At 55.8% G+C, this 25519-nt stretch overlaps 1 protein-coding gene across 1 annotated transcript; it reads left to right on the forward strand.

Moving 5' to 3' along the window:
- Positions 1–30: 30 nt before the first annotated feature.
- STARD3 (StAR related lipid transfer domain containing 3) lies at positions 31–24633 on the forward strand. Its single transcript, XM_052657508.1, has 15 exons — positions 31–156; positions 12788–13066; positions 18457–18534; positions 18890–18967; positions 19095–19148; positions 19548–19665; positions 19868–19966; positions 20194–20249; positions 20619–20711; positions 21358–21420; positions 21586–21681; positions 22048–22127; positions 22223–22327; positions 23294–23387; positions 23776–24633. The coding sequence occupies exons 2-15, from the start codon at positions 12839–12841 to the stop codon at positions 23878–23880; spliced, it is 1347 nt and encodes a 448-aa protein (XP_052513468.1). The 5' UTR covers positions 31–156; positions 12788–12838; the 3' UTR covers positions 23881–24633.
- Positions 24634–25519: the final 886 nt, after the last annotated feature.

Genomic DNA, 25519 nt, shown 5'->3' on the forward strand with positions numbered 1-25519 from the left:
GCAGTCCTACGCACGTCCCGGATCGCTCTCGGGGGCGGACTCAGTGGCGGAAGTGGCGTCGGGAGATCCCTTTCCGCTCGGAGGCGCTGCTGGGGCGGCGGAGTCAGATTGCGGTTGCGGGTAGGAAGAGCTGGGGTCGTGGCTGACATGGAGCAGGTGGGTCCGCAAGAGGTCACTGGGACCAGGTGGTGGTACGAGGGCTACGTCTTGCCAGCGGATCCCGTCTCCCTAGCGGGTGTCCGTTCCTGGTTCCGTCCGACCCTTCCCACACCCCCTGCGCCCCACGTTCCGCCCCCTGCCTCAGCTCCACCCCGCGCGAGGTTCAGGGGTCTCCGGCGCTGACAGTCCGCGGCCCCGCCCACTCGAAAGAGTCCGGGAAGGGCGCCCCGGATCGCCCTCCATAGCTTTTCTTTTCACTGTGAGGGGGTGATGTCTGGGTATTAAGAGCAAGAACTGGTTATGGGGAGGTGTCAGGGTTAAGAATGAGCAGGAAAATATCTGCAAGTTCCTGTAGGTCTCCGTCTCACTGTCATCCGGGCTCCCTCAACTTCCTTTGGAAATGGCAATGAATGACTTCTTAATGGACATCAGAAGGGCTCTTGGATATCTTTCTTGAGTTCTTAAAGGTGCATAACACGAGTGACACTAACCCGTAATTGAAATAGTGGATATGTGCCCCTTCCCCCCCTTTTGGCTTCCTCCGCGTCAGCATCCCCTTATTTTCTTCCCACTCCTCTGACTGCAGAAGTACCGTTTCACAGTCTCGTCTTGCCCCAGCCCGTTACTCTGTACACTGAATCTGAATGGTCCCATCTACTCTCATGGTTTCAGCTTTGCGTCCGTGTGTTCAGTGGCTCAGTCGTGTGTAACTGTGACCTCTTGGACTGTAGTTCTCCAGGCTCCTCTGTCAATGGGATTATCCCAGCAAGAATACTGGAGTGGGTTGTCATTTCCTCCTCGAGGGACCGAACCTGAGTGTCCTGCAGCTCCTGTATTGGCAGGCGGATTCTTCTTTACCACTGAGCCACCTGGGAAGCCTAGCTTCAACTTTAGGAGACCAGAAAGGCACCCAGATCTCCAGCTTCAGCCAAGCCCCTCCCTGGAGCCTCAGGCTTGGCCATCCAGCTACCAGTTGGATGGCTCTCCTTCAGCTGCCACTCAGTCTGTCTGAAGTCAAACTACCCCATCCTAGCCAGAAACCTGAGAATTATCTTATACTTCCTCTTCTTTCTCAGTTCTCATATCTAAGAGGTGACCTAGTCCAGTAACTTCCTTAACATGCTTCGCACCTGGTCCCATGCCTCTGGTCCTGTTGTCAGCACCCTTGTTGATATGTTTCCGACCAGGATGATTGCGGTGACTTTGCAGCCACTTCCAGTTCACAGCCGCCTGCAACCCAGTCTTCCAACTGTAACTCTTGTGGTCCTTGAAAAAGATGTCTCATAACGTCACTTCCTTGCTTAAAACCCTTGAATGGTTTCCCAGTCCCTATGGGAAAGGCTGAATCTTTAGCACAGATTACACGGCTCTCTTTCCTGCCCTATGTGTACCCTGAGGTCCAATAATATGACATTGCAGGATGCGCTTGCCCACACCTTGCCATTTTGTGTCTCCATGGCTTTGCAGGCACCAGCCCCACTGCCTAGAAAGTCCCTTCTCTTACCTGCTGTCTCCCTTCTACTTGACCTTTAGTGCTCTGTTCAGGCAGCATCACCTCTGGATCACCGCCCCTGCCCAAGGCTAAATATTGTCCCATCTGAGTCCCTGCAGCACCCTGTCCATAATAGTGTGATGATGGAGGATACAGACTCCTGAACTGGACTTCCTGGGTCCCAGGACTATTATGATATTGATGAAGGCAGTGCTTCAGTTTTGTTTGTCAAATGGAGATAGTTCTGTGCCTATCTGGTACAGTTATCATGAGGATTAAATGAAATAGTGTATGTTGAGGGCTTAAAACAGTGAGCACAGGCGTGCTCAGTAAATGAGTGTTAACTATTATTACTGTTTACATAAGAAGGATAAAGAACAGTGATTCTGACTTTTAATTTTATCAACTGCTGAGAACAGTTGATGTGGCTTCTCATTCTGTCTCAGAGCTCCAAAGCCTGACTCTTTGTCAGTAAATAAAATGCTGGGGTAGAGGGCATTAGGGGCAGGATCTGGGTTTGACTGGTGAGGATTCAAAACAGTAGAAGACCTAGATACCATGTCATTCTGCTCAGGAAATGAATCTGGAAATGGATAAATGTTAGAGGCCAAGCTGTTGGCTCAGAGATTAAAGCGTCTGCCTCCAATGCGGGAGACCCGAGTCTGATCCCTGGGTTGGGAAGATCCCCTGGAGAAGGAAATGGCAACCCACTCCAGTACTCTTGCCTGGAGAATCCCATGGACGGAGGAGCCTAGTAGGCTATAGTCCACAGGGTCACAAAGAGTCGGACATGACTGAGCGACTTCACTTTCGCTTTCACTTTCAAGCATGAGTTCTAGAGAAATGTACACAGAACTCTGGGAACCCAAGGAAGAAAAAGGCCAAGAGTGACTTTCCAGAGGAGCTGACAGTTAGGGGCCCTCAATGAGAGAATGAGTACCAGCGGGAGGCAGAGACCAGGGTGGGCTCAAAGAAAGGAAAGCTATATCCTCCAGTTGAAGAGCTCCTTCAGGGGAGGGGGCTGAGGTGGGCATGAGGGCAGATTCCTTTCTTCACCTGGCCACGAAGAAGTATCCCCTTAGATTAGGAGCCTGCAGAGACCATGCCCTGGGGAGGTCTGGAGGCTTGGTACCCAAGTTTGAGGGCCGGGCCCTAGGGGTTAGGTCAGCACGCATGCCTGTGGGCTGGACCTGTGTTATAAGCCAGATTCTGGGCTTCTGTTCAAGCCCGGAGTGCCCATCTTCCTTGCCTCCGGCTGATAGATGCAGAAGCCTGGGTCAGATGGCTCCTCCTCCCTGTGGCTTTCCCGACCTCCCCAACTCTAGCCTGGGTCAGATGCTCCTTTCTCTGGGAGCTCACAGTCCTTTGTTCATCCCTCCCTGAAAGTGCTGATCGCAGCGTGGCACTCTGCCTTTATCTGTCATCCTCCCTTCCCAGACCCGGACCCCCTGAGTGAATAACCCCAGGGACCAACACAGTGGCTGGCATGCTGTAGGCTCTGTTTCCCTGCTGTGGTAAACCGAGCTCTCCGACACTCAGACTTGTTTGGGGGAAAGGGTGTGGGTGAGACCAGAAATTCTGTACATTTGACAGCTCACACTTGTTGCATTCAATGACAGAGATTGTTGGCCCCATTTTATAGACAAAGAAGCTGAGACTTGGGAGGTGAGGTCAGGTTCACTCAGCAGGAACTGTCTTCTGACTGCTGGTCTACAATCATGTCCCAGAAACTGCCCTGGGCTCCCAGTCCCCAAAGGGACAGCTGCCGCATCAGTGGGACAAGGGACAAGGGAGGTATACCATCCTGCCTGTTGTATGCTCCTCTGAGCTTTTTCTGCCTGGGAAGGGGCTGGGCCGGGCCAGTGCTGGGAGGAGTCTCTTCTGAACCACGCCCACCCCTGCAGGGCCTTCTGTCTTCTAGGCTCATAGGACTGAGATTGCCCTGGAAGATGGACCAGCCCTTTCCAAACTGACCTTGAGAACTCAACCTCATTAGTCCTGTTTTATCCAACAGCACTGAGGGGTGGGGTGGGCCTTGACTCACCAGCCCTTGAGTAGGCTGGGGTCATAGAGTCACAGAGCTAGGGACATCTCTGACATTTAATAGGGCCTGGCATGTGGAGGGAGCTGAAGGGCTGAGTAGATCTCAGTTTGATAGGATTTTCCAGTAAGTGAAAGTGAAAGAAAGTGAAAGTGAAGTCGATCAGTGTGTCCGACTCTTTGCGACCCCATGGACTGTAGCCTACCAGGCTCCTCTGTCCATGGAATTCTCCAGGCCAGAATACTGGACTGGGTAGCCTTTCCCTTCTCCAGGGGATCTTCCCAACCCAGGGATCAAACCTAGGTCTCCCGCATTGCAGGTGGATTCTTTACCAGCTGAGCCACAAGGAAAGCCCTGGAAACTGTACTTCAGAACCTTCTGGGCTAGGGCAGTGTGGGAGCGTCCCGTGATGAATACAGTTTCTGTTTTGGCTTGACTGGGGCCTGTTCACTTCCTCAGAAGGAAAAGGGAAAGAGCCTGGCTCGGCCTCTGAGATCTTACTTGTCACTGCTTCTGTGTCCTGGGCTCTCTAGGGACACAGTTCCCTGCTTCTCCAGGGAACTTCCCAAGCCCTCTGGTGGGGCAGAGTAGGGACCGGGAAGCCAACTGTGCCGAGGCTGATGGCATAGGCCGCTGCTCCCTGAACTACAGGAGAGCCTAATATGTACCAGCCTGGGGCAGCTCCCTGAGATCAGGGCCCATCCTGCCATCCAGCAGTACTGGGGGACCCTCAGTTTGGGCAGAGTGCCCTGCTGCGTGTGCCTGACGCAGGGCCCTGCCTCTAACACTCTTCCCATGGCCGCTGATGGTAGTCATAGCTGCTGTTAATTAAACACAGGCACATTGCAGCTGTCATTTCTAATTCTTTCAATAGCTCTGTGATGTGGGCACTCTACCATCCCCGTTTTACAGATGAGAAGACTGAGTTTCAGAGAGACTCAAAGGCACACAGTGTAATAAAGAATGGCCTTTGGCTTTTGACTCCAGGTCTCCTGACCAACCCCCAAATCTATGCCCTTTCCCTTATTCCAGGGTGGGCCACAGGCCAGTGAACCTACTTGACGTGTGCATGGCCAAACACTGTGACCTGGGCCTCAAGGGCTGGAGGAGAGATGAGTTTGAGGCTCAAGTCTAGGGGTGTGGGGATTGAAGGGCTGAGCCAGGGTCCCGAGATCTGGGCTTGGGGAAGCCTGCGCTGAGAGTGAGGTTTGTCCAGGAGGCAACGTTTGAACTGGTCTCTAAAGAGTTAAGAGTGTCTCCCCCCCGCCCCCAACCCCCCGGGGAACTGGAGGCGTGAAGGGAGACCAAGTGGCCATGGGGTGTCCTGGGAACAGCCAGTGTCTGGAGAGTATTGGGGGAGGGGTGTCAGTCCCGTCACAAGAGAGGAGTGGTGGGCACCATCGCTATCCTAGGGGTTTAAACCTGCCCCCAGGCCTGTCCCTGTGAGTCTGGGTACTCAGAGGAGAGGAGGGGAGCAGCCACCCTGCCTGAGGCTGCCTGGGAAACCAGTCCTCGCCCTTGCCTGCTGGTGGAGGAAGGGCCCGGGCTCTGGGTAACACGAGACTCCAACTGAGGGTGGAGTCCAGTCCAGCAGAGGCCGGTCCGGTGGGGCCGCTCCTCCAGGACTGGGTGTGAGTGTGTGCAGGAGCACCTGTACATGTGATGCTGCGGGCGTTCAGCACACGTCCTCAATATTTGCTGTGAGACTGGTGCTGGAACCGGACAAGCAGCTGTGAGCAGGCAAGGTGTCCCTGATCCAGTGGGAGAAGACAGGCAGGAAGCAGACGAGTAAACGTATAATGTCTGCGGTGATGGGTGCTGTCAAGAAGGAAGCAGGGTGAGGGGATGCAGGCTGTAGCTGAATGGAGGGTTCAGGGAAAGCGTCTCCAGAGGGAGGGAACATTGCAGAGACCAAGGGGAGGAAATCCAGACACGACAGCAGGAGCAAGGGTCCTGGGGTAGGAGCGTGCTGGATGCGTCCACGGAGCAGTGTGGCTGGAGCAGAAGGTACCAGGGGAAGAGGAGGCTTGTAGGCCAGGGCGGGGACTTTGGCCTTTACTGTGGGGGAGCTGGAGGCTGTTGGAAGTTTGGGATGTCAAGGAGGTGCAGCCTGACGTTTACTGTGGTTCCTCTGTCTGCTGTGTTGAGAACAGACTTGGGACCAGGGCAAGGAGGCAGTCAGGAAGCTGTAGCAAATGTGAGATGGTGGCTCAGGCAGGGTGCTGTTAGTGGTGAGCAGTGGCGGACACTGGCTAGACTTGGAAGGATTTGTTCATGGTTCGGATGTGGAGGGGAAGGCGCTGAGCTCTCTACAGGCTCTGGGGTCTTTTGACACCTCGCTCCCCACAGGCCCTGAAGGTGGCCACATTTGGGTTTAGCCCAGCACTGGGGGAAGCCCACGTGCCCCTGGGGTCGGCTCCGCCCTGTCCAGGGCAGGCTGTGGGCAGGCCTCTCCAAGCTCCAATCTCGTCATTTCCACAGCTCCCGGCAACGGACGCCAGGAGTGAAGGAGAGGATGTCTGCAGGGGGCCAGCCGGGGCCACTGCCAGCCAGATTGCTTTCTCCTGGCCTGTCTGGGTGGTGTGCGGCCTCTTTGGTCTGCTGTCCTCCTTCCCTGAGCCAGCTTCCTCCCAGGCTGGCCAGTGGCAGAATACAACCCGAGGCCAGCCTCTTCCGCACCCAGAGCCTTTGTCTCCTGCCCGTCTGTGGATTCTCCATTAACCTGGGCATCATCAGAGTCTCAATCCAGAGCAACCCCAGCCCTGGCCTGCAGCCATCCCACAGAGGCTGAACTCGAGACTGTTTCCACCTAAGATAAGACAGGGGCCACGTTAGCTAGCCCTTCCACAGCAGTCACTCTTTGTCGGGGACTGTTCTGGGTCCTTACGTGTAATAAGTCGCCTAAACCTTATAATACCTCTAAGAAGTAGATACTACCATTATCCCATTTTATAGAGAGGAAAACCGAGGCACAGAGAGGTTCAGTGACTAGTAAGGTGGGAATCTGGGCTTCCCCAGTGGCTCAGCCGTAAAGAACCCACCTGCAGTGCAGGAGTCGCAGGAGACCCAGGTTCAGTTCCTGGGTGGGGACCATCCCCTGGAGGAGGACGTGACAACTACTCCAGTATTCTTGCCTGGAGAATCCCATGGACAGGGGAGCGTGGCATGCTGCAGTCCACAGGGTTGCAAAGAGTTGGACATGACTGAAGCGACAGCATGCTCGCGCATACAAGGGGGGCACATGTTTTGAGCCCATGTCTCCTGCCCCCTTGGCCTGGGGAGAGGGTTTGGAGATGCGGCACTGCTCTGAGGTGAGAATCATTTCTGGACATAGATGAGGTGTTCGTCTGCTCAGGGTCACAGAGCTGGTGGAGGGAGCTCTAGCTGGAACTTGTGTAGGTTGGCCTGACCATCCGTGGAAAGCTGGGCAGAGGAGAGGGGGAGAGGCCCACAGAGGTGGCGGCGGCGGCCGTGGCTCCCATCTATGAAGGCCTTACTCTGTGGCGTCAGGGGCTGTTGTCCGAGCTCCCCACTCACCGCTGTCTCCTCTGATCCACCAGGCGGCCCAGGGTCCATACAGGTATCCCCCAGTCCCTGTTTCCAGGTGCAGCCTCGGAGTCTTGCTGAGTGAGTGACAGACATAGGTGCATTACAGACTTGCTTTGGTCAGGAAATGTCAGCCAGAGACTGGTGGAGAGATGGTTGGAGCTTCCAGCCCAGGGTGTGAGTGAGGCCTGGGAAGGGCCCTGTCTGTGCCCCAGCCACCCAAGAACTGGAGATCGGGCCCTGGGGGAGGTTGGGGGGGCAGGCACCAGTGGGAAGGGGTAGCATCAGAGGTCAGTCCGGGCTTCCCCTGAGAGCCTGTGCAGGGAGCCAGGACACCTCCCCCCTCCCCAGGAGCTCACGCTTGCCTGGAGCCTCTGTAACTTGGCCCATAGTGCACACAGAGGAGGAAGCCTTGGACAGCTTGCTCTGGGACATCCGGCACATGAACTGTGGAGCTCAGATTTCAACTCAGGCCTTTGGGGGCAGTTTATTACACATCACTGTCGTGTGTAAGCGCCCACACCTCTCACCTGACCGGCCTTGCCCACCCACTTGCTCCATCTCCACCCCCACTGGCCAAACAGCAGCCATCCTTCCCCTGACACTTCTATAAATGCCTGCTGCTGCTAAGTTGCTTCAGTCGTGTCCGACTCTGTGTGACCCCATAGACGGCAGCCCACCAGGCTCCCCCGTCCCTGGGATTCTCCAGGCAAGAACGCTGGAGTGGGTTGCCATTTCCTTCTCCAATACATGAAAGTGAAAAGTGAAAGTGAGGTCGCTCAGTCTGTCCAACTCTTAGCAACCCCATGGACTGCAGCCCACCAGGCTCCCCTGTCCATGGGATTTTCCAGGCAAGAATACTGGAGTGGGGTGCCATTGCCTTCTCCATCCATAAATGCCTATGGGGCAGCAATCACCGGTAGCAATCACAGATGGGAGATGCTGCCTTTTATTGTGGGAAAGCATACACAGCATGACATTTACCATTTTAGCCACTTTTAAGTGGACAGTTCTGTGGCACTAAGTATATTATCATTCCCCTTATTTAATGCAACTGAAGAAGCCGATTCTCAGAATGTTCTGTTTGCCCCAGTCGCAAGACTGGTGAGAGCGGACCGAGACTCAAACCCCGGCCTCAGAGGTACCAGCTGCCTGCTGTCGTCTGCTGAGTGGGGACCCACCCAAAAGCTCCTGCTGCCCCCAGGCTAGCGTTTCCTGGGGCCAGTCAGAGAAGGCCTGGGAGGGGGCGTGAGGGGCCCCCAGAGCTTTCCCTGTGCCCAGAGACCTGCCTGGCCGCCTCCTCCCGACCCTTCTTACCCTTCTGACCCAGGATGAGAAAAACCACCAGTCCGCCCACCCCGCCCACCCCACTCTCTCCAAGCAGCTGAGCTTCCACAAGCACATCAGGTGTCTCATCTGCAGCCAGCCCAGGCCGACTTCTTCACACCACACGTACTGCTCCCCTCCTGACACCTCTGAAGGTGCTGGGGAGGGGCTGGTGACAGCAGGTGGTGGGCTTGGCAGGGGGGCGCTGCTCCCACTCATTCCTGCCTCCCCTGTCGGGAGGGTGGAGGCCAGCCTGCTTTGCTGCCAGCCGCCTCCCTCCATCCCCCCAGGCCAGTGTTCTGAGGACTGCAGAGAGCAGTTCTAGGCCAGGGTGGTTTTCATATCTGGAGCTGGCAGGTGGTGTCTCAGGGAACTCAAAACTTTCTGATGTCATCTGAGTGAGTTTTTCAAACCACACCCATGGAGGTTCCTCAGGGTGACCCCGGATGGAGTTTGAGGGAAGGCTGACTTGTGGGGCTCTCTGTGGCCGCATCCTATGGCAGGACCTATACAGTCCTGTTTTTATTCATTTTATTTATTTACTGTCTGCACTGCGAAGCTTGTGGCATCTTAGTTCCCCGGCCAGGGTCTGAACGTGCGCTCTTGGCAGTGAAGGTGTGGGGTCTTAACCCCCGAACCATCAGGGAATTCCCAGTTTTTATCTGTTTTCTTTTTTTTTAATTAATTTGTTTTTTAATTGAAGGATAATTGCTTTACAGAAATTGTGTTGGTTTCTGCCAAACATCAACATTTATTTTTTTTTAATTAAAAAATCATTTTATTTTTAATTGGAGGATAATTACTTTACAATATTTTGGTGGTTCCTACTATACATCAGTATGAACCAGAAGTATAAACATGTGCCCTCCCTCTTAAACCTCCCTCCCCGCTCCCTCCCCATCCCACCCCTCTAGGATGTCACCGAGCACCAGCTTCGGTTCGCTGCATCATACGGCAAATTCCCACTGGCTTTACGTATGGTCGTGTATACTGCTACTCTCTCTCAATACTACTCTCAAGTCATCCCACGCTCTTCCGCCCTTGCTGTGACCATGAGCCTATTCCTTATGTTTGCATCTCCTTTGCTGCCCTGCAAATATATCTGTTTTATATATTGAGATCCTAGGTAAGGTTTTTTGGTTGATGTTGTTTTAAGTTTCTCTTGTTTAAAAGGTTTGTTTTTTTTTTAACGGACCTTTTCCCTGGAGGTTCAAGAGGGAAGGGACATATGTATACCTATGGCTGATTCATGTTGATGTTTGACAGAAAACAGCAAAATTCTGTAAAGCAGTTATCCTACAGTTAAAAAATAAATACATTTTTTTAAAAAAGGACTTTTCTCCGAGATAGGGAAGTGGAGGCTTGCTAAGAAGGACTTGCCCAAAGTTATTCAGGTCTAATGGCTGCCCCTGAACTCATTCACCTCTTCCAGCTCTTGCTTATTTGGATGCTCAGTTTCTTTCATGGAGGAGGGTGACGCAGAACCCTGCTCTCTCCGACTGTTGGCCGGAAGCGCTCACCCCTGCTGCAGAGCCCCCTGTGCTTGGCTCCCCCCCCCCCCCACCCCCCCCCCCCCCCCCCCCCCCCCGTCGGCGGCTCTCTCGGGCTCCCCCAACACCTCTGCTCTCAGCCCCTCTCTGTGTCTCTCACTTCCACGTGGACGTCTGGGGGTGTGAGTGTCAGTGCTGTTGCACTCCAAGTGTGTCTCACACCCAAGCTGCTGCCACCCAAGTCCTGTCCCCAGAGAGCGAGGGAGAAAGCCAGGGGGCAAGACTAGACAGACCCAGGGGCAGAGGGGGAGTGGGGAGGCCACAGCGCCCTGCAGTGAGACAGGGAAGAGGGAGAAGGTGAAGGCAGGTAGGAAAGGAGAGAGAGACACGTAAGAGAAAACCGGAGAGAGGAATCTGATGGGGGTGGAGAGACACTCGCAGATGGGAGAGAGGTGGAGAGGAAGACCCAGAGAGGGGGCGGAATAAAGACAGACGTGGGAGGGGGTACAGAGACAGTTCCAGAGAATGGTGAAGAGGTGTCTTGTGAGAGAGACAGGAGAGAGGAGAGATGGAGACAGGTCTAGCAGAAGACAAGCGGGCTATTGGAGACAAGGAAATGTCACCCGCCCTAGGGCTGCGGCTGTGTCACAGTGAGGGGTGCTGAGCGTGGGGCCTGACACCAGATCCGGCTGATAGATGCTGGGGGGTCCCGTTGCCAGCAGCCTCTTCTGGCCCCGCCTTCCAGAGCTGGTCCAGCTTTCCTTCAGCGTCCTCCAGATGAGCTTAGCATGGGCACCTCGAAAGAGTAGTAGCAGCTGGTGCTTCTGCGGAGAACAGTCGGTCTTGACTGTTGGGTTGGCACGGAGGTAGAGGGACGGGTGAGCCGGCTTGCTCAGAAACCCTGCTGGCCACAGAATGGAGGCTTGTTTTCAACTTAGTAGCTGAAGCATGGAAGAGACCAGACAGCAAATGTGTGGAGGGGACGGACGGGTATGGAGGGGTGACTGGTTAGAGCTTGGCCTTCCCAGGATCAAGCACAAAGATCCAGGGCTCCCCTTCCAGTGGCCCCCAGACCTGCACCCTGGTTCTGCATGTGGGAAGACTTGGAGACTCTTCATGGGGTCCCAGAGACTCAGGCCCCACCGTGCTGCTTCAGCTCCCCTCTGCTCTAGCCTAAACCTTTCCTTCCCCCGCCTGGGGGACAGGGCCTCTGAGGGCCCCTGCCAGCAGACTGCTAGGGCAAGGACCATAGGCCTGGGGGCTGCTCAGCAGGGAGGGAGTGCCCCACTGCCCACTTTGTCTCTCGGGTTTATGAGGATTTCAACCTCATGGTCACATGGGCAGGTAAGGGAAGGATGGTCACATCCATTCACCTCCTGGAGCCTTGGCTGTCTTGTGTGAGGATAGGAGGAACTATTCTGCCCTGTGTGGACATGGAACGCAGTGAGATGACTGGAGAAGGTGAAGTAAGTAAGCAAGTAAGTAAAGTCACTCAATCGTGTCCGACTCTTTGTGACCCCATGGACTGTAGCCTACCAGGCTCCACCCTCCATGGGATTCTCCAGGCAAGAGTACTGGAATGGGTTGCCATTTCCTTCTCCAGGGGATCTTCCCAACCCAGGGATCGAACCCTGGTCTCCCGCATTCTAGGCAGAAGCTTTAACCTCTGAGCCACCAGGGGAGAAGGTGAATGCCGGTAAATTCACTGGGACTGGGGAAGGAGGGTGTGAGGCTCTGAGGAGAGGGCCTTGGGGCTGCCACTTGAAAGGACTGGGGAGACTTGGGTGTAAGGCCCCCAAGGCAGGACCAGGCTGCCACTTGAAGGGACCTAGAAGGCCAGGGTGGCCGTCGTCGTGAGATGATGGGGCCCTGCCTTGTGAGAGTAGCGGTAAGAGGAACCAGGCAGGCCCCGTCCTGCGAGGGCCACCATGAGGAGGGTGTATTATCCTCAGACCAGCGGGGAGCCCTTGGAGGCTTGTGAACAGGGAATGGCAGGATCTGATTCATGTTCTGAAAAGCTTTCTCTGGCTGTCACGTGGAGGTGGTTGCTGTGGGTGGGGGGAGAGAAAGCCTGGAGATGCGCCCACCTATTAGGAGCATGCTGGAGAGAGCTGGTTGGGCCTGAGGCGGGGGTGGCCGAGAGAAGGGACCAAGATGTCATCCCACCATTCCTCCAGGGCTGGCCTGTGCAGAGACACTGCTCTAGGAAGTCCCTCCCAGTTGCCATGGATCAGGGGGTGGGAGGGTAGGGCTGGCTGCTGGGAGGGAATGTGGCTTTGTGCTTGGAAAACAAAGAACAGAGCTTGGGGCTGACTTCTCCTGGGGGTGGGGACCAGCCCAGAGGCTGCTGACAGGCCCAGAGGCTGCTGACAGGCCCAGAGGCTGAACTACAGGGCAGAGCTTGGCAGGAGCAATCTGTGGCCCCAGACGTCAGGGAAGACCCAGGAGGCCCCCAAGGGTGACCATGGGGCTGCAGGACTTTGCCTGGGGTGGGGGGGGTGAAGAAGCAGGACAGAGGGAGAAGGATGCTCAGACCCCTCCAGCCTGGAAGTCAGGCAGAGAGAAATGAGGCAGAGAGGGCCCTGGGCCACAGAGTTAGGCTGAGGGTGGGGGGCAGATGTGTTTGGAAACAAATGGGGGTCCTGGGGCTGCGTTCGAACGGATGAAGGAGGTTCCCCGGGCACTCCTGGACCCTGACCCCAGGACCTGACCAGCCACCCTGCCTCCCTGCAGCCCTGCTACTGAGGCCCAGCCCACCCGGGCTGGAGGTGGGGGCCCACCAGGATGAGCAAGCTGTCTGGGGACCTGCTGGGCCGCGACCTGGAGCACAGCCTGCCGGCCGTGGCCTCCCTGGGCTCATCGCTATCCCACAGCCAGAGCCTCTCCTCGCACCTCCTCCCACCACCACTGCCGGAGAAGCGCCGGGCCATCTCTGACGTCCGCCGCACCTTCTGTCTGTTTGTCACCTTCGACCTGCTCTTCGTCTCCCTGCTCTGGATCATTGAGCTGAACGTGAGTGGGGCTGAGGCTGGGGGCGCAGGTCAGGTTGGGGGAGGGGTATTGCTTGGGCCTTGGAGGGTTGCATCTGGGGGTGTATTGATTTCCGGGTAAAATGAAGAATGAGACTAGAAGAATAGCTGTTCTCATTTTCCAGAGAGAAACACAGAGACGTTATGTTGCTTATCCGAGGTCTCTCAGCAAGTGTGTGAAGAAGGCAAGGTTTGAACCCAGACTCGAGCCCCAGAACTCACGCCTCTGCACCACACTGGCCCCTAGTGGACACACTTGAGAGAGGAGGCGGGATCCCAGAGGGCTCTCGTGGAGCTATCAGAGCCTTTGTCTTCTTTCTGCTCTACATTGCTCTCTGGCTTAGTTCATTCATTCAACAAACATTTCTGAGTCCCGGCTGTGTCCCAGGCGCTGTGCCAAAAGCAGAGGGAACAGTGGGTGGCACTCTGTAAAGACTCCCAGTGACGCCCAGCTTTCCTTCCCCACCTTGGGCATTCTTCCAGTGTCCCCAGTTTTGGCCTTTTGGTTTTGGTGAGATTCCACCTAATGGTCTGGAGACAGAGCTGCCTGTCAGGGTGGAGTCTGCCCACCCCCACCCCCCACCACCGCCAACCCCTGCCATGCAGTGCTTGGCCAGCTGGCGGTGGAACCTAATCTCCAGGTGCTGACAGGGCAGAGCAGGACCTGATGCAGAGGTAGGAGCATGGAACCAGGGCATCCTGGGCTTGGTCCCCTGTCCCAGCTTCTGCAATGTAGCAACTGTGTGAGCTCAGCGAGAGACTCAGCCTCTCCGAGCCGCCCCTTGTTCTCTTTGTGCAAAGTGGGTCAGAGTTCTGGATGGCACGTGTCCTTCCTCCAGGTCTCAAGCTCAGTCAGTTCAGTCGCTCAGTCATGTCTGACTCTTTGCGACCCCATGGACTGCAGCACGCCAGGCTTCCCTGTCCATCACCAACTCCCAGAGCTTACTCAAACTCATGTCCATAGAGTCGGTGGTGCCATCCAATCACCTCATCCTCTGTCATCCCCTTCTCCTCCTGCCTTCAATCTTTCCCAGCATCAGGGTCTTTTCCAATCAGTCAGTTCTTCACATCAGGTGGCCAAAGTATTGGAGTTTCAGCTTCAGCATCAGTCCTTCCAATGAATATTCTGGACTGATTTCCTTTAGGATGGACTGGTTGGATCTCCTTGAAATCCTAGGGTCTCTCAAGAGTTTTCTCCAACACCACATTTCAAAGGCATCAATTCTTTGGCGCTTAGCTTTGTTTATAGTCCAGCTCTCACATCCATACATGACCACTGGACAAACCATAGCCTTGACTAGACGAACCTTTGTCGACAAAGTAATGTCTCTGCTTTTGAATATGCTATCTAGGTTGGTCATAGCTTTTCTTCCAAGGAGTAAGCGTCTTTTAATTTCATGGCCGCAGTCACCATCTGCAGTGATTTTGGAGCTCAAAAAAATAAAGTCTCCCACTGTTTCCATTGTTTCCCCATCTATTTGCTATGAAGTGATAGGACCGGATGCCATGATCTTAATTTTCTAAATGTTGAGTTTTAAGCCAACTTTTTCACTCTCCTCTTTCAGTTTCATCAAGAGGCTCTTTAGTTCTTCGCTTTCTGCCATAAGGGTGGTATCATCTGCATATCTGAGGTTATTGATATTTCTCCCAGCAATTTTGATTCCAGCTTGTGCTTCATCCAGCCCAGCATTTCTGATGATATACTCTGCCTATAAGTTAAATAAGCAGGGTGACAATATATAGCCTCGACATACTCCTTTCCTTATTTGGAACCAGTCTGTTGTTCCATGTCCGGTTCTAACTGTTGCTTCTTGACCTGCATACAGATTTCTCAGGAGGTAGGTAAGGTGGTCTGGTATTCCCATCTCTTTAAGAATTTTCCACAGTTTGTTGTGATTCACACAGTCAAAGGCTTTGGCGTAGTCAATAAAGCAGATGTTTTTCTCGAGCTCTCTTGCTTTTTTGATGGATGCCAACAGATGTTGGCAATTTAATCTCTGTTTCCTCTGCCTTTTCTAAATCCAGGTTGAGCATCTGGAATTTCACAGTGGAAGCCTGGCTTGGAGAATTTTGAGCATTACTTTGCTAGCATGTGAGATGAGTGCAATTGTGTGGTAGTTTGAGCATTCTTTGGCATTGCCTTCCTTTGGGATTGGAATAAAAACTGACTTTTTCTGGTCCTGTGGCCACTGCTGAGTTTTCCAAATGTGCTGGCATATTGAGTGCAGCACTTTCACAGCATCATCTTTCAGGATTTGAAATAGCTCAACTGGAATCCCATCACTTCCACTAGCTTTGTTGGTAGTGATGCTACCTTAGGCCTTTGGCCTTAGGCCTTTGCATTCCAGGATGCCTGGCTCTAGGTGAGTGATCATACCTTCATGATTATCTGGGTCATGAAGATCTTTTTTGTGTGGTTCTGTGTGTTCTTGCCACCTCTTCTTAATATTGTCTGTTTCTGTTAGGTCCATACTGTTTCTGTCTTTTACTGTGCCCATCTTTGCATGAAGTATTTCCTTGGTATCTCTGGTTTTCTGGAAGAGATCTCTGGTTTTCTGGAAGAGATCTCTAGTCTTTCCCACTCTATTGTTTTCCTCTATTTCTTTGCATTGATCACTGAGGAGGGCTTTCTTATCTCTCCTTGCTATTCTTTGAAACTCTGCATTCAAATGAGTGTATCTTTCTTTTTCTCCTTTGCCTTTTGCGTCTTTTCTTTTCACAGCTATTTGTAAAGCTTCCTCAGTCAACCGTTTTGCCTTTTTGCATTTCTTTTTCTTGGGGATGGTCTTGATCACTGCTTCCTGTACAATGTCACAAACCTCCGTCTCAATCTCAGGGGTCAGGAAAACAATGACTGTTGTTACAGAGGAGGAGCTTAGAGAAGGAGCTGGTTCAGGGGTGAAGTTTGATTCTGGGCATGTTGAGCTGGAAAGCAAGGCAAGGCTCTGAGGGTGACGCTCCTTTGTGCACAGAGCTGAGCTGGCACCTTCAGCCAGAAGGAGCCACAGCCGTGACCTTAAGGACCATCTTAACTGATGAGAGAGCTGAGGCTCAGCGAGGTTTAGGGCCATTTGAAGAGTTTCTGAGGTCTTAAGCCTTATTCCTTTGGACAGTCCCCTTGGGCTTCCCTGGTAAAGGATCTGTCTGCAGTGGAGGAGACCCAGGTTTGATCCCTGGGTTGGGAAGATCCCCTGAAGAACGGAATGGCAACCCACTCCAGTATTCTTGCCTGGAGAACCCCACGGACAGAGGAGCCTAGCGGGATACAGTCCATGGGGTCGCAAAGAATCGGACACGACTGAGCAGCTAACACTTTTGCTTTCCAGCGTCAAAGCGGGCACTAAAATTCACACACATCCTTCATTAAATGTATGTATAATATTTTCTTGACAGAAAAGAGCTGAAAAAATGTTTGGCGATTTTACTTTGGCAGCGGTATGGCTATACTGGCTGTAATAGCTCAGCAGTCGTCATGCAGACGTGAAAATCCTTGTGGAGTGAGAAAATCTAACGTCCAAGTTATTTTCAAATTTGACAAAGACTTTCAGAATGCTGAATTTAACAGTTCATAGAATTAACATCATGTTTCTCTTGGTGGCCAATCAAAGTTTTACTAGTTTTTCAGTTTGGCCATTTTCATACTTTGAAACATGTATTTTTAGTTTTTTTTTTTTTTTTTTTAATTTACTTAGTTTGACTTATTATTTACTTACTTGGGGAAAGAAATGGCAACCCACTCCAGTATTCTTGTCTGAAGAATGCCATGGACAGAGGAGCCTGGTGGGCTACGGTCCATGGGGTCGCAAAGAGTCGGACACGACTGAGCGCACCGCACTTATTTGACTGGGTCTTGGTTGTGGCACATGGGATCTAGTTCCTTGACCAGGGATTGAGCCGAGGCCCCCTGCATTAGGAGCACAGAGTCTTAGCCACTGGTCCTTAAGGACCATCTTACTGGTGAGAGAGGAGGCTCAGTGAGGTTCAGGGCCATTTGAAGAGCTTCTGAGGTCTTAAGCCTTATTCCTTTGGACGACCCCCTTGGGCTTCCCTGGCGGCTCCACCAGGTGACCACCAGGGAAGCCCCTATTCTCAGTTTTCTATCAGACTGTGTGTTGCCCAGTGTATGCAAGGACCCTGACCAGGCTGTAAGACCAGCGCCAAGGTCTTGCAGCCAGAGCTGGCAAAACAGGGGCAGGAACTGTACTGCCCTGAGTCCTGATGCAGTGGGCTGGCCGGTGGGTATGCAGGCAAGGGAGAGTTCTCTGTAAAGAGAAAAACCGTGGAAGAGAGAGCTCTGTGGACAGTGACTCTGGAGCCCAAGAGGGCGTAGTCTGAGGAGTAAGAGGAGGATCAGGCTGGGGTGGGTTGTGATGTCAGCAAGGCGTTTGACTCCATGGGGTGCAGAGTGGTCTTGAGGCTGAGGCATTGGGTGGGATGCACCAGGGCTCGAGACTCAGTGAGGGGCTGTCCAGATGGCTGGCTTTTGCCCTGAGCATCAGAATCACTCAGGAGCTTTACAGCCATTCCAGATGCCCAGCTCACCCCGAGATTCAGACCCAGTGTCTCAACCTTCTGTATCTTTAACACCTCATCCCCCCCACCACCACCCCAATTCAGATCCTCTTCCAGAGATCAGAAGCCCTGATCTAGGTAATCGTGAAGGGTCTTCCCCTTCAGGGCTCCCAAACTCCATCCCCCAGAGTCCCCTTGTGCCCCTCTACTCTGGGGGCTGGCACCCCATTCTGCCTGAGGCATCAGGCTGCAGTCTAGCTCTCAATGGGCATCCTGACTCCTTACTCCCCAGCCAGGCTCTCAGGGATCCCATTGAAAATGTGTGGGTGGCTAGGGCAGGGGCAGAGGCAAGGACCAGGCTGCTCACTCTGCATGCCATCCTCTCTAGCAGCTTGATGGATTTTGCCCGTTAAGTACAAACCTAATCAATCGATTTGCCACCTGGGGCTCCGTCTGATACCACTGCCCACCCTTGGCCCCCGTCACCCCAGATGGATGCTTGGCTGGGAAGATGGAGCACTGCAGCGGTGGGAGGGAGAGGAAATTATGGGAGAGGCCGGCTCCCAGCTCCCTGTCTGCCAGCATAGCGCCTGCATAGGGCCCATCACCTCCCAAGGCCCTCCAGGCCTGCCCCTTCCTAGGCAGTGTGCTCACGAGTGTCAGGAGGCTCAGCTCTGCCTGTCTGGACTGCCTGGATCCTTAGAGGAACAGTCTGTGGTCTCAGGCTGAGCTCGCCTGGTGCCTCAGGGCTCCTCGGTGGTAGCTGAGCATTTACAGCCCCTCCTCCAAGTTCCACCTGCTCCCTCTGGGAGGACAAAGGGCAACCTTGGGGACTTGGTCCTACCCACCTCTCTCTTCCAGACCAACACAGGCATCCAGAAGAACCTGGAGCAGGAGGTCATCAACTACAACTTTAAAACTTCCTTCTTTGACATCTTTGTGAGTGGCCTTGGAGATCCTGCGGGCAGAGAGGGAGCAGGGACAGGGGTCTTTGGCTGGATTTTCTTCTTCCTGCAGCACGCATCCTAATCTGATCAGGGAGCCCTCTGTATTCAAGCGTGTTCCCAGATGAGGTCCCGCTTTCAGAGAGCCCCGAGTGGGAGGGGAAGACAAGACCCCCGTCCAAGGAGGTCACATGTAATCCCCAAAGAAGCACTGACTTGGCCTCGGCCATTCTCTGCTGGGGCGTGCACACTGCTTGGGGAGCCTGGGGGAGCAGGTTGGAGGGGCGGCCAGCCTTCAGCCGAGGCGGGGCCCGTGGCTACCTGTGACGGCTCCCCCACTCCCCTGCCAGGTCCTGGCCTTCTTCCGCTTCTCCGGACTGCTCCTGGGCTATGCCGTGCTGCGGCTCCGGCACTGGTGGGTGATTGCGGTAAGATGCCACTTTCCTGGCAGCTCTCAGGCCCTGGTGGGGCTGGCTCATGGGATGGGATGGAGGAGGACTTACTCCCCAGGCTCCGTCTTTGCTTTGTCTGTTTGTCTCTCCCTCCCCTGGGCAGGTCACCACACTGGTGTCCAGTGCATTCCTCATCGTCAAGGTCATCCTCTCTGAGGTCAGTGGCTCGGGGTCTGGCTGGTCTGGTGGGCATCCGGCCTGTGGGATGGGCTCGTCCCAAGAAGGGACTGCTTCTCTGACTTTGGGTTTCTGTCCCTGTTGTCAGGGTTGGGTGAGGGGGATTCCTGCCCTTGGCTTTTTCTAAGGGGTCAGCTTCACTGGCTTTGCCCACTTGCCCTGCTGTAACCCTAAGAACAGAAAGTTCCTCCTCCAGCCTGACCTTACTGTATCTTGCTGTAGAATTCATTAATCCCTCCATCTCAGAGGCATGTGCCACAGGGGGTGCCCAAGCAGCTGGTACCGGGAGTGGGGTGTAGGCCAGAGTCAGCAGCCCCGGGGTGGGGCTCTGGGTCCAGGGTGACCCCCGGCTGTGGCGCTCAGCCCCCTCCCTCCGCAGCTGCTCAGCAAAGGGGCCTTCGGCTACTTGCTCCCCATCGTCTCCTTTGTCCTCGCCTGGCTGGAGACCTGGTTCCTTGACTTCAAAGTCCTACCTCAGGAGGCTGAGGAGGAGCGATGTGAGTGCTGGGGGGTGAGGGGATGCAGCGAGGGTCACCCCCACCCAAGAGAGGAGAGTTTCTGGCATGAGGGCCAGTTCTGAGCTCTCTTGCCAACTCTGCCTCCAAGAGCCTTAAAGAGAGCCCGGGCCGGGGGACCCTAGGCTGCCAAGGTATGATTGTCCTTGGTCTGGGACGATGGCTGCCCACGTCTGCCCCCCAGGGTACCTTGCCGCCCAGGCTGCTGTTGCCCGAGGACCCCTGCTCTTCTCCAGCGCTCTGTCTGAGGGCCAGTTCTATTCACCCCCAGAATCCTTTGCAGGTGAGGGTTGGTGGGTAGGGGAACTACCTCCAGGGAGGGGCTTTATGAGGAGCAGGATGGCTGGGCCTATGCTTTCTCGTCCTATAGCACCCTGGGGAGAGCGAGCAGTCCTCTCCCACACACAATCTTATCCCCCTACACACCATTGCACTTGTACCCCAATCCCTCACCTCCCCACTCCTCCTCCCCACCTCTTCCCATTGTCCCCCATGCTTGTTTTTCTGCAGGGTCTGACAATGAATCCGATGAAGAAATTGTTGGGAAGAAAAGCTTTTCTGCCCAGGTATTTGGCTGCCTACCCCTACCTGGGGTGGGCACCCCAGACAGGAGCCAGCACTGGGCTCGGCCAGGTGGGCAGGGGCTTCCCAGAGGAGGGCAGACCTTAGGCAGCCTGAAGGCCTGTCAGTGTCCATCTGAGTGTCTGGCTCACCGTCAGTCAGGCCCAGTGGTCTCCTTCCTGCCTGGGCCCCGGGGTAACAACTACAGCACCTGGTCCCCAGGAGCTCACAGGGTACAGGAGACCAGCCCAGACCCTGCATCTGGACATCCAGCTGAATCAGGCCTTTGAAAGAGATGTGTGGAGTGTCTAGAGAAAGACCCAGAGGGGTGCAGCTCCCAGGCTGACCGCTTCCTGCCTCCCCTCCCTGGCCAGGAACGGGAGTACATCCTTCAGGGGAAGGAGGCCATGACGGTGGTGGACCAGATCTTGGCCCAAGAAGAGAACTGGAAGTTTGAGAAGAATAACGTAAGAAACCTTTCTCCCACGGGACCCTGAGAGTTGGCTTGTAGGGAGTTTTCCCTCCCTTTTCCGAGGCCTGAGAAAGAAGCCCAAAGATTGCGCGGGTTGGAACCCTATTTCTGCCCAGGGGAGGGGGCTGGGCCCTGGGGTCAGCCCCTTGGCCTGGATTGGACATTTCTAGCGCCCCTCCCCCTGCTCCCCCCCCCGGCCCCGCCCCTGCTGCTCTGCTGCCTCAGCTCCAGCTTTGAAGGGGAAGCCAGGCTTCTGTGCTGTGTCCGGTGTTTTGTTTCATGATCAAAACAATATTATCTAGAAAGATGGCAGAGAGCTTGGAAAACAGGGGGAAAACATCCCGGTCCCTTTCTCTGGCCAGTTCCCCTGGCAGCCTCGGCGGCCCGGAGACACGGGCCTTCGTGGTTGCAGCTGCAGCTGTGCTCCTGCCTTTTAACTTGATATCAAAAGCCTTTCTCTCCTCATGGCAGCACATTTGTCAGAACCAATGTTTTTTAATGGCTGCTCAAATATCCCGCAAACTCCTAAAGTTTTCTCTGGGCTGTTAAAATCCTGCCCTGCCCGTCACCCATTCCTGCCCCACCCCGGCTCTCTTCTGCCCTCCACTCACCTCCCTGCTGCCCTTCTGTCCCTGCCTTAGGAATATGGGGACACTGTGTACACCATCGAGGTTCCCTTTCACGGCAAGACCTTCATTCTGAAGGTGGGTGATGGAAAGAGTGCTCTGGAGCCTCTTGCTCTGCCTGGGACTCCAGGAAGGGCCTGGTGGTGTGGGGACCCTCCCGCAGGTTTCTCCCACCCAGCAGGAAGGGGCTGGTGTGCCCAAGTACATCTGGCACCATCCAGCCCTCTGCCCGCCCTGCCCCAGACCTTCCTGCCCTGCCCCGCGGAGCTGGTGTACCAGGAGGTGATCCTACAGCCTGAGAGGATGGTGCTGTGGAACAAGACTGTGACCGCCTGCCAGGTGAGCTGAGCCGGCAGCCCAGGCCCGGCACCCCTCGGGGCAGAGCCACGGGGCAGGTGAGGGCGTGGTCCAGTGTGAACAGTGAACCCCCTGGGGACCCGGGTCGCATCACTGAACTACTCTGGGCCTCCGCTTCCCCATTTGTAAAATGGGGATGGTGGTAATAGTTTCCTCCAAGAGAGGGTCCAGAAGATGGAAGGACGAAATGCCCAGAGTGTTGGTCCCAGCGCCCGTGAATGGAAGTGGCTCCTAATTACGGGGCCTGAGCAGAGAGCCCTCTGACCTGGGGGCTTTCCTGAGATGCTGGGCCCTTCCCTGGGGTTTTCCTGGGGTGGCTGCACCTTACGTCGGCCCTGACGCCCGCAGATCCTACAGCGAGTAGAAGACAACACCCTCGTCTCCTATGATGTGTCTTCAGGGGCCGCGGGTGGCGTGGTCTCCCCCAGGTAAGACCCCCTACCCGCCCCCTCAGGCAGGCCTCGTGCCCTCGGACCTTCTACGCATCTAATCATCTAATCATCATCTAATCATCCCCCTCCAGGGACTTTGTGAATGTCCGACGCATCGAACGGCGCCGAGACAGATACCTGTCCTCGGGCATTGCTACCACGCACTGCGCCAAGCCCCCAACGCACAAATACGTCAGGTGAGCTGAACTTTGCCTGGGGTCATGCGCACTGGCTCCTCCCCTCGTGGCCGTGAGAATAGGGCAGGACTGGTGTATACAGCTGTGCACTTTCTCCTGCTGAGGGCGCCTTCCTGTACCCGGTCCCACTGTGCTTAATCCTGCTTATCTGGAACCACCACCAGGCTCGGGGGAGCTCCAGAGTAGACCAAGGATGGCGATGAATAGGGACCAGCCGGGAAGGGGGCTGGGGAGCCATGAGGTGGCTGGTCTAGGGGACCAGCACAGCAGGAGGCTCTGTGTTCTGAAGCATCACCTTCCTGCCTTTCATCCCGTTCTCCCCGTCCCTTGGCCTTGCATTACCCTCATGGTGCTTGGAGGTACCCAAAGGAAGAGGCCTGAGTCCTCGGCTGCCTGTTCCACGGCCTTCTCCAGCGCCCCCTGCTCTCTAGTCCTAGCGCTGTGGGTGGCCTCCTCCCACATACCCGACGCTTCCCCTTCGGTCTTGGGGTTCCGCAGAGAGCGCTGTTCTTTGCGTGTCAGCCCGGGGCTCTGGTCTCACCACCACCGCAGTGTTTGCTGGGTGATGGGCAAGCTCGTTTCCCCTCCTGGCGCCAGCTCCCTTATCTGTGGAGGCAGGGGAGCTGATGGGATGGGAATCCTACCGCTCAGGCCTGAGGCCGCCCAAGAAGGCGCCCCCTCGTGGAGCCCCGCGGCTCTGCACTGCTCCCAGAGCTGGAGCTGGAAGGTGGTAAACGCCCTGCCCCTGGGGCTGTGCAAACATCGACTGTTGGAGGAGGATTCGAGCACCCCATGGCAGGTGGGGTGGGGGCCTGTATCCTGTGGCCTCTGGGACACCCGTTCTGGCCCTGTTGAAACCAGCAGCTCCCTTCCCCCTTCTACCCCAGTCCAAGGTGGGTCCGGGCAGAGCAGGAATCAGGGGTTTCGCCTGGCTCCAAGGTCCCCCACCAATGCGTCTCTCCTCAGGGGAGAGAATGGTCCTGGGGGCTTCATCGTGCTCAAGTCGGCCAGTAACCCGCGAGTCTGCACCTTCGTCTGGATCCTTAATACAGATCTCAAGGTGGGCGTGCTGGGGCCCCGAAGCAGGCTCTGCGGAGTGGAGGGGACTGTGCTGTGTGACCTTGGGCGTCCCTGCTCTCCACCTCCTTTCTTCCTCTGAAACTGGGGGCAGGGTCCAGGTGGTCTTCTCGCCCTGAGGCCCTGTGCCTCCCCTCTTCACCTCTGACCCCTGAGGCCCGAGGAAAGGTGGCTGGCTGCCAGCCCACCCCCTCCCAGGTCTGTTTGTGTGACTCGTGCCAAGACCCGGGCACAGCATGTTCTTCCTGCCAGGGGTGGGGGAGAGGGCGGCCTCGGCTGCATGCCAGAGCTGCACCTGCATTCGGGCGCCAGTTGTTGAGGGGGAGCCCCTGCCGAGGGCCGGCCTTCCTGGAACTTCTCGCCTCCCCCAGGGCCGCCTGCCCCGGTACCTCATCCACCAGAGCCTCGCAGCCACCATGTTCGAATTTGCCTTCCACCTGCGGCAGCGCATCGGAGAGCTGGGTGCCCGGGCATAAGGGTGCCTCCTCGCCACCCTGCGGGCCAGGGTCCTGTCGCCACGGCCTCCAGAGCCAGAGGGGGCACTGCTCGGGCTTCCCGCTGCCCACTGAGGACCTGGCCTCGGCAGTGGGGAGGAGGGGCTTCCTCCACAGCAGCGCTGTGACCTGAGCTCCCACCCTACACCGAGCCTCACTGCGCCTGGGGGCGGCCATGAGCTGGCTGAGGGCTCAAGCTCTGGGACTCTGCCGCTGCGCCGAATGGGTCTTTCCTGCCAATGGTTACACGGCCTCCCTGCCTCTGGGAGGAAGAGACCCACTGTCCCCTACCTGGCCCAGGGCGGGGTCTGGAATGGGAGCCACGGACTCAGCGGGAGAGGACCCTGGGCAGGACCGAAGTTGGGGGAGCTCATCACCAGTGTGAAGGTGTGGGAGCTCCGCGCTCATCATGGTTTTTTAGGATTATTTAAAGGGTCTGGGACCTTTCTCCACTTGCACTTTCACTTGTAGGGGTGTGGGTGGCAGGTGGGGGTGGTGGGCACTGGCAGGGAGCCTGCGCCTCCCAGGTTCTCTCCAGGTTGCCGCCCTCCACCCCCACCCCCCAGTGCCTCCTTGGGGACCTTTGTAATTTGAGCCAATTAAAAACAGAAACTCAAAAGACAGCTCCTGCAGCCTGGCCTCTTGAGAGTGAAAAAAAAAAAAGGGCAGCACGTAGGGCCTAGGGGAAGGAACCCTGCTACAGCCTACACATGACCCTTTCCTACCCACTCAGAGCCAGAATAGAGCCAGCTGGGGACCCAGTTCTCGAAGTGGCCCCCCCGCCGCCGCCCCCGCCCCATTCAGCTGGTCAGATAGATAAGTGGTAAAAATTCCCTGCCTCCCAGCCAGGTCTCCTGCTAGGAAGGTTAGGTTAAGGTCTCCAGCCCAGGATGGGGAGGCGGGAGGTAGGGGGAGACCTGGAAGGAGCCAGAGTAGGCCTCAGCTGATACTGGGGTCTGAAGGTTTGGCGGGGAGGAGCCTGGAGGCGAGGCCTGGGCTTCTGGGTCACTGAGGCACCTTTGGGCTCTGCTCACCTCCTCTCTCTGCCCGTCACACTTGGGACCACCAGGAAATGGTCCTCCTTCCCTCCCTGCAGGCTTCCTGAGGGGCTAACTTGCGTAGACTCAGGGGTGGGGGTGTTGCCTCTTGGGCCCGGCTAGGCGTGTGACCCCGGGCAGGTCTGCCTGCCTGAGCCTCCATTTCCCACTTTGCTAAAGCTGTGTAACATGAAGGCACCAAGGATCTGGTGTAGTGGTTCAGTAATCAAGAGGGTGCCCACGGGCCTGCCTGCTAGGGTCTCATCACAGCCTCTGCCCCTGGCCTTCCTGGTGCCCTTTGCTTTGTCCACTCAGTGACACCCCCGCTGCTCCTCCCCCACGCCCTCCTCCCTGTGTGCCAGCCTCCTGTGGCACACGCTGCTGCTCTGGGGGCGGGGCTGTCCCCGCAAGCCCTTCAACTGGCCTGCTCCCTGGGGACCAGAGCCAGGCCCCGCCCGGTGGCACCTTGGAGCTGGCAGCCCCCAGAGCTCTTCTGGTAAGGCCACTGTGAACAGAAAGTGAGGAAAACGAGGCCCAGAGTGGGTGGACGCTGCCCCCTACTCCACAGCCTCATTATGGCTGAT

Source organism: Budorcas taxicolor, chromosome 19, assembly GCF_023091745.1.
Source record: "Budorcas taxicolor isolate Tak-1 chromosome 19, Takin1.1, whole genome shotgun sequence".
NCBI lineage: Eukaryota > Metazoa > Chordata > Mammalia > Artiodactyla > Bovidae > Budorcas > Budorcas taxicolor.

Coding starts and splice junctions, on each gene's coding strand:
- STARD3 (XM_052657508.1), top strand. CDS start 12,839: ATGAGCAAGCTGTCTGGGGACCTGCTGGGCCGCGACCTGGAGCACAGC. Junction 20,250..20,618: donor AGAAAAGCTTTTCTGCCCAG/GTATTTGGCTGC, acceptor CTCCCTGGCCAG/GAACGGGAGTACATCCTTCA. Junction 22,328..23,293: donor CCAACGCACAAATACGTCAG/GTGAGCTGAACT, acceptor GTCTCTCCTCAG/GGGAGAGAATGGTCCTGGGG.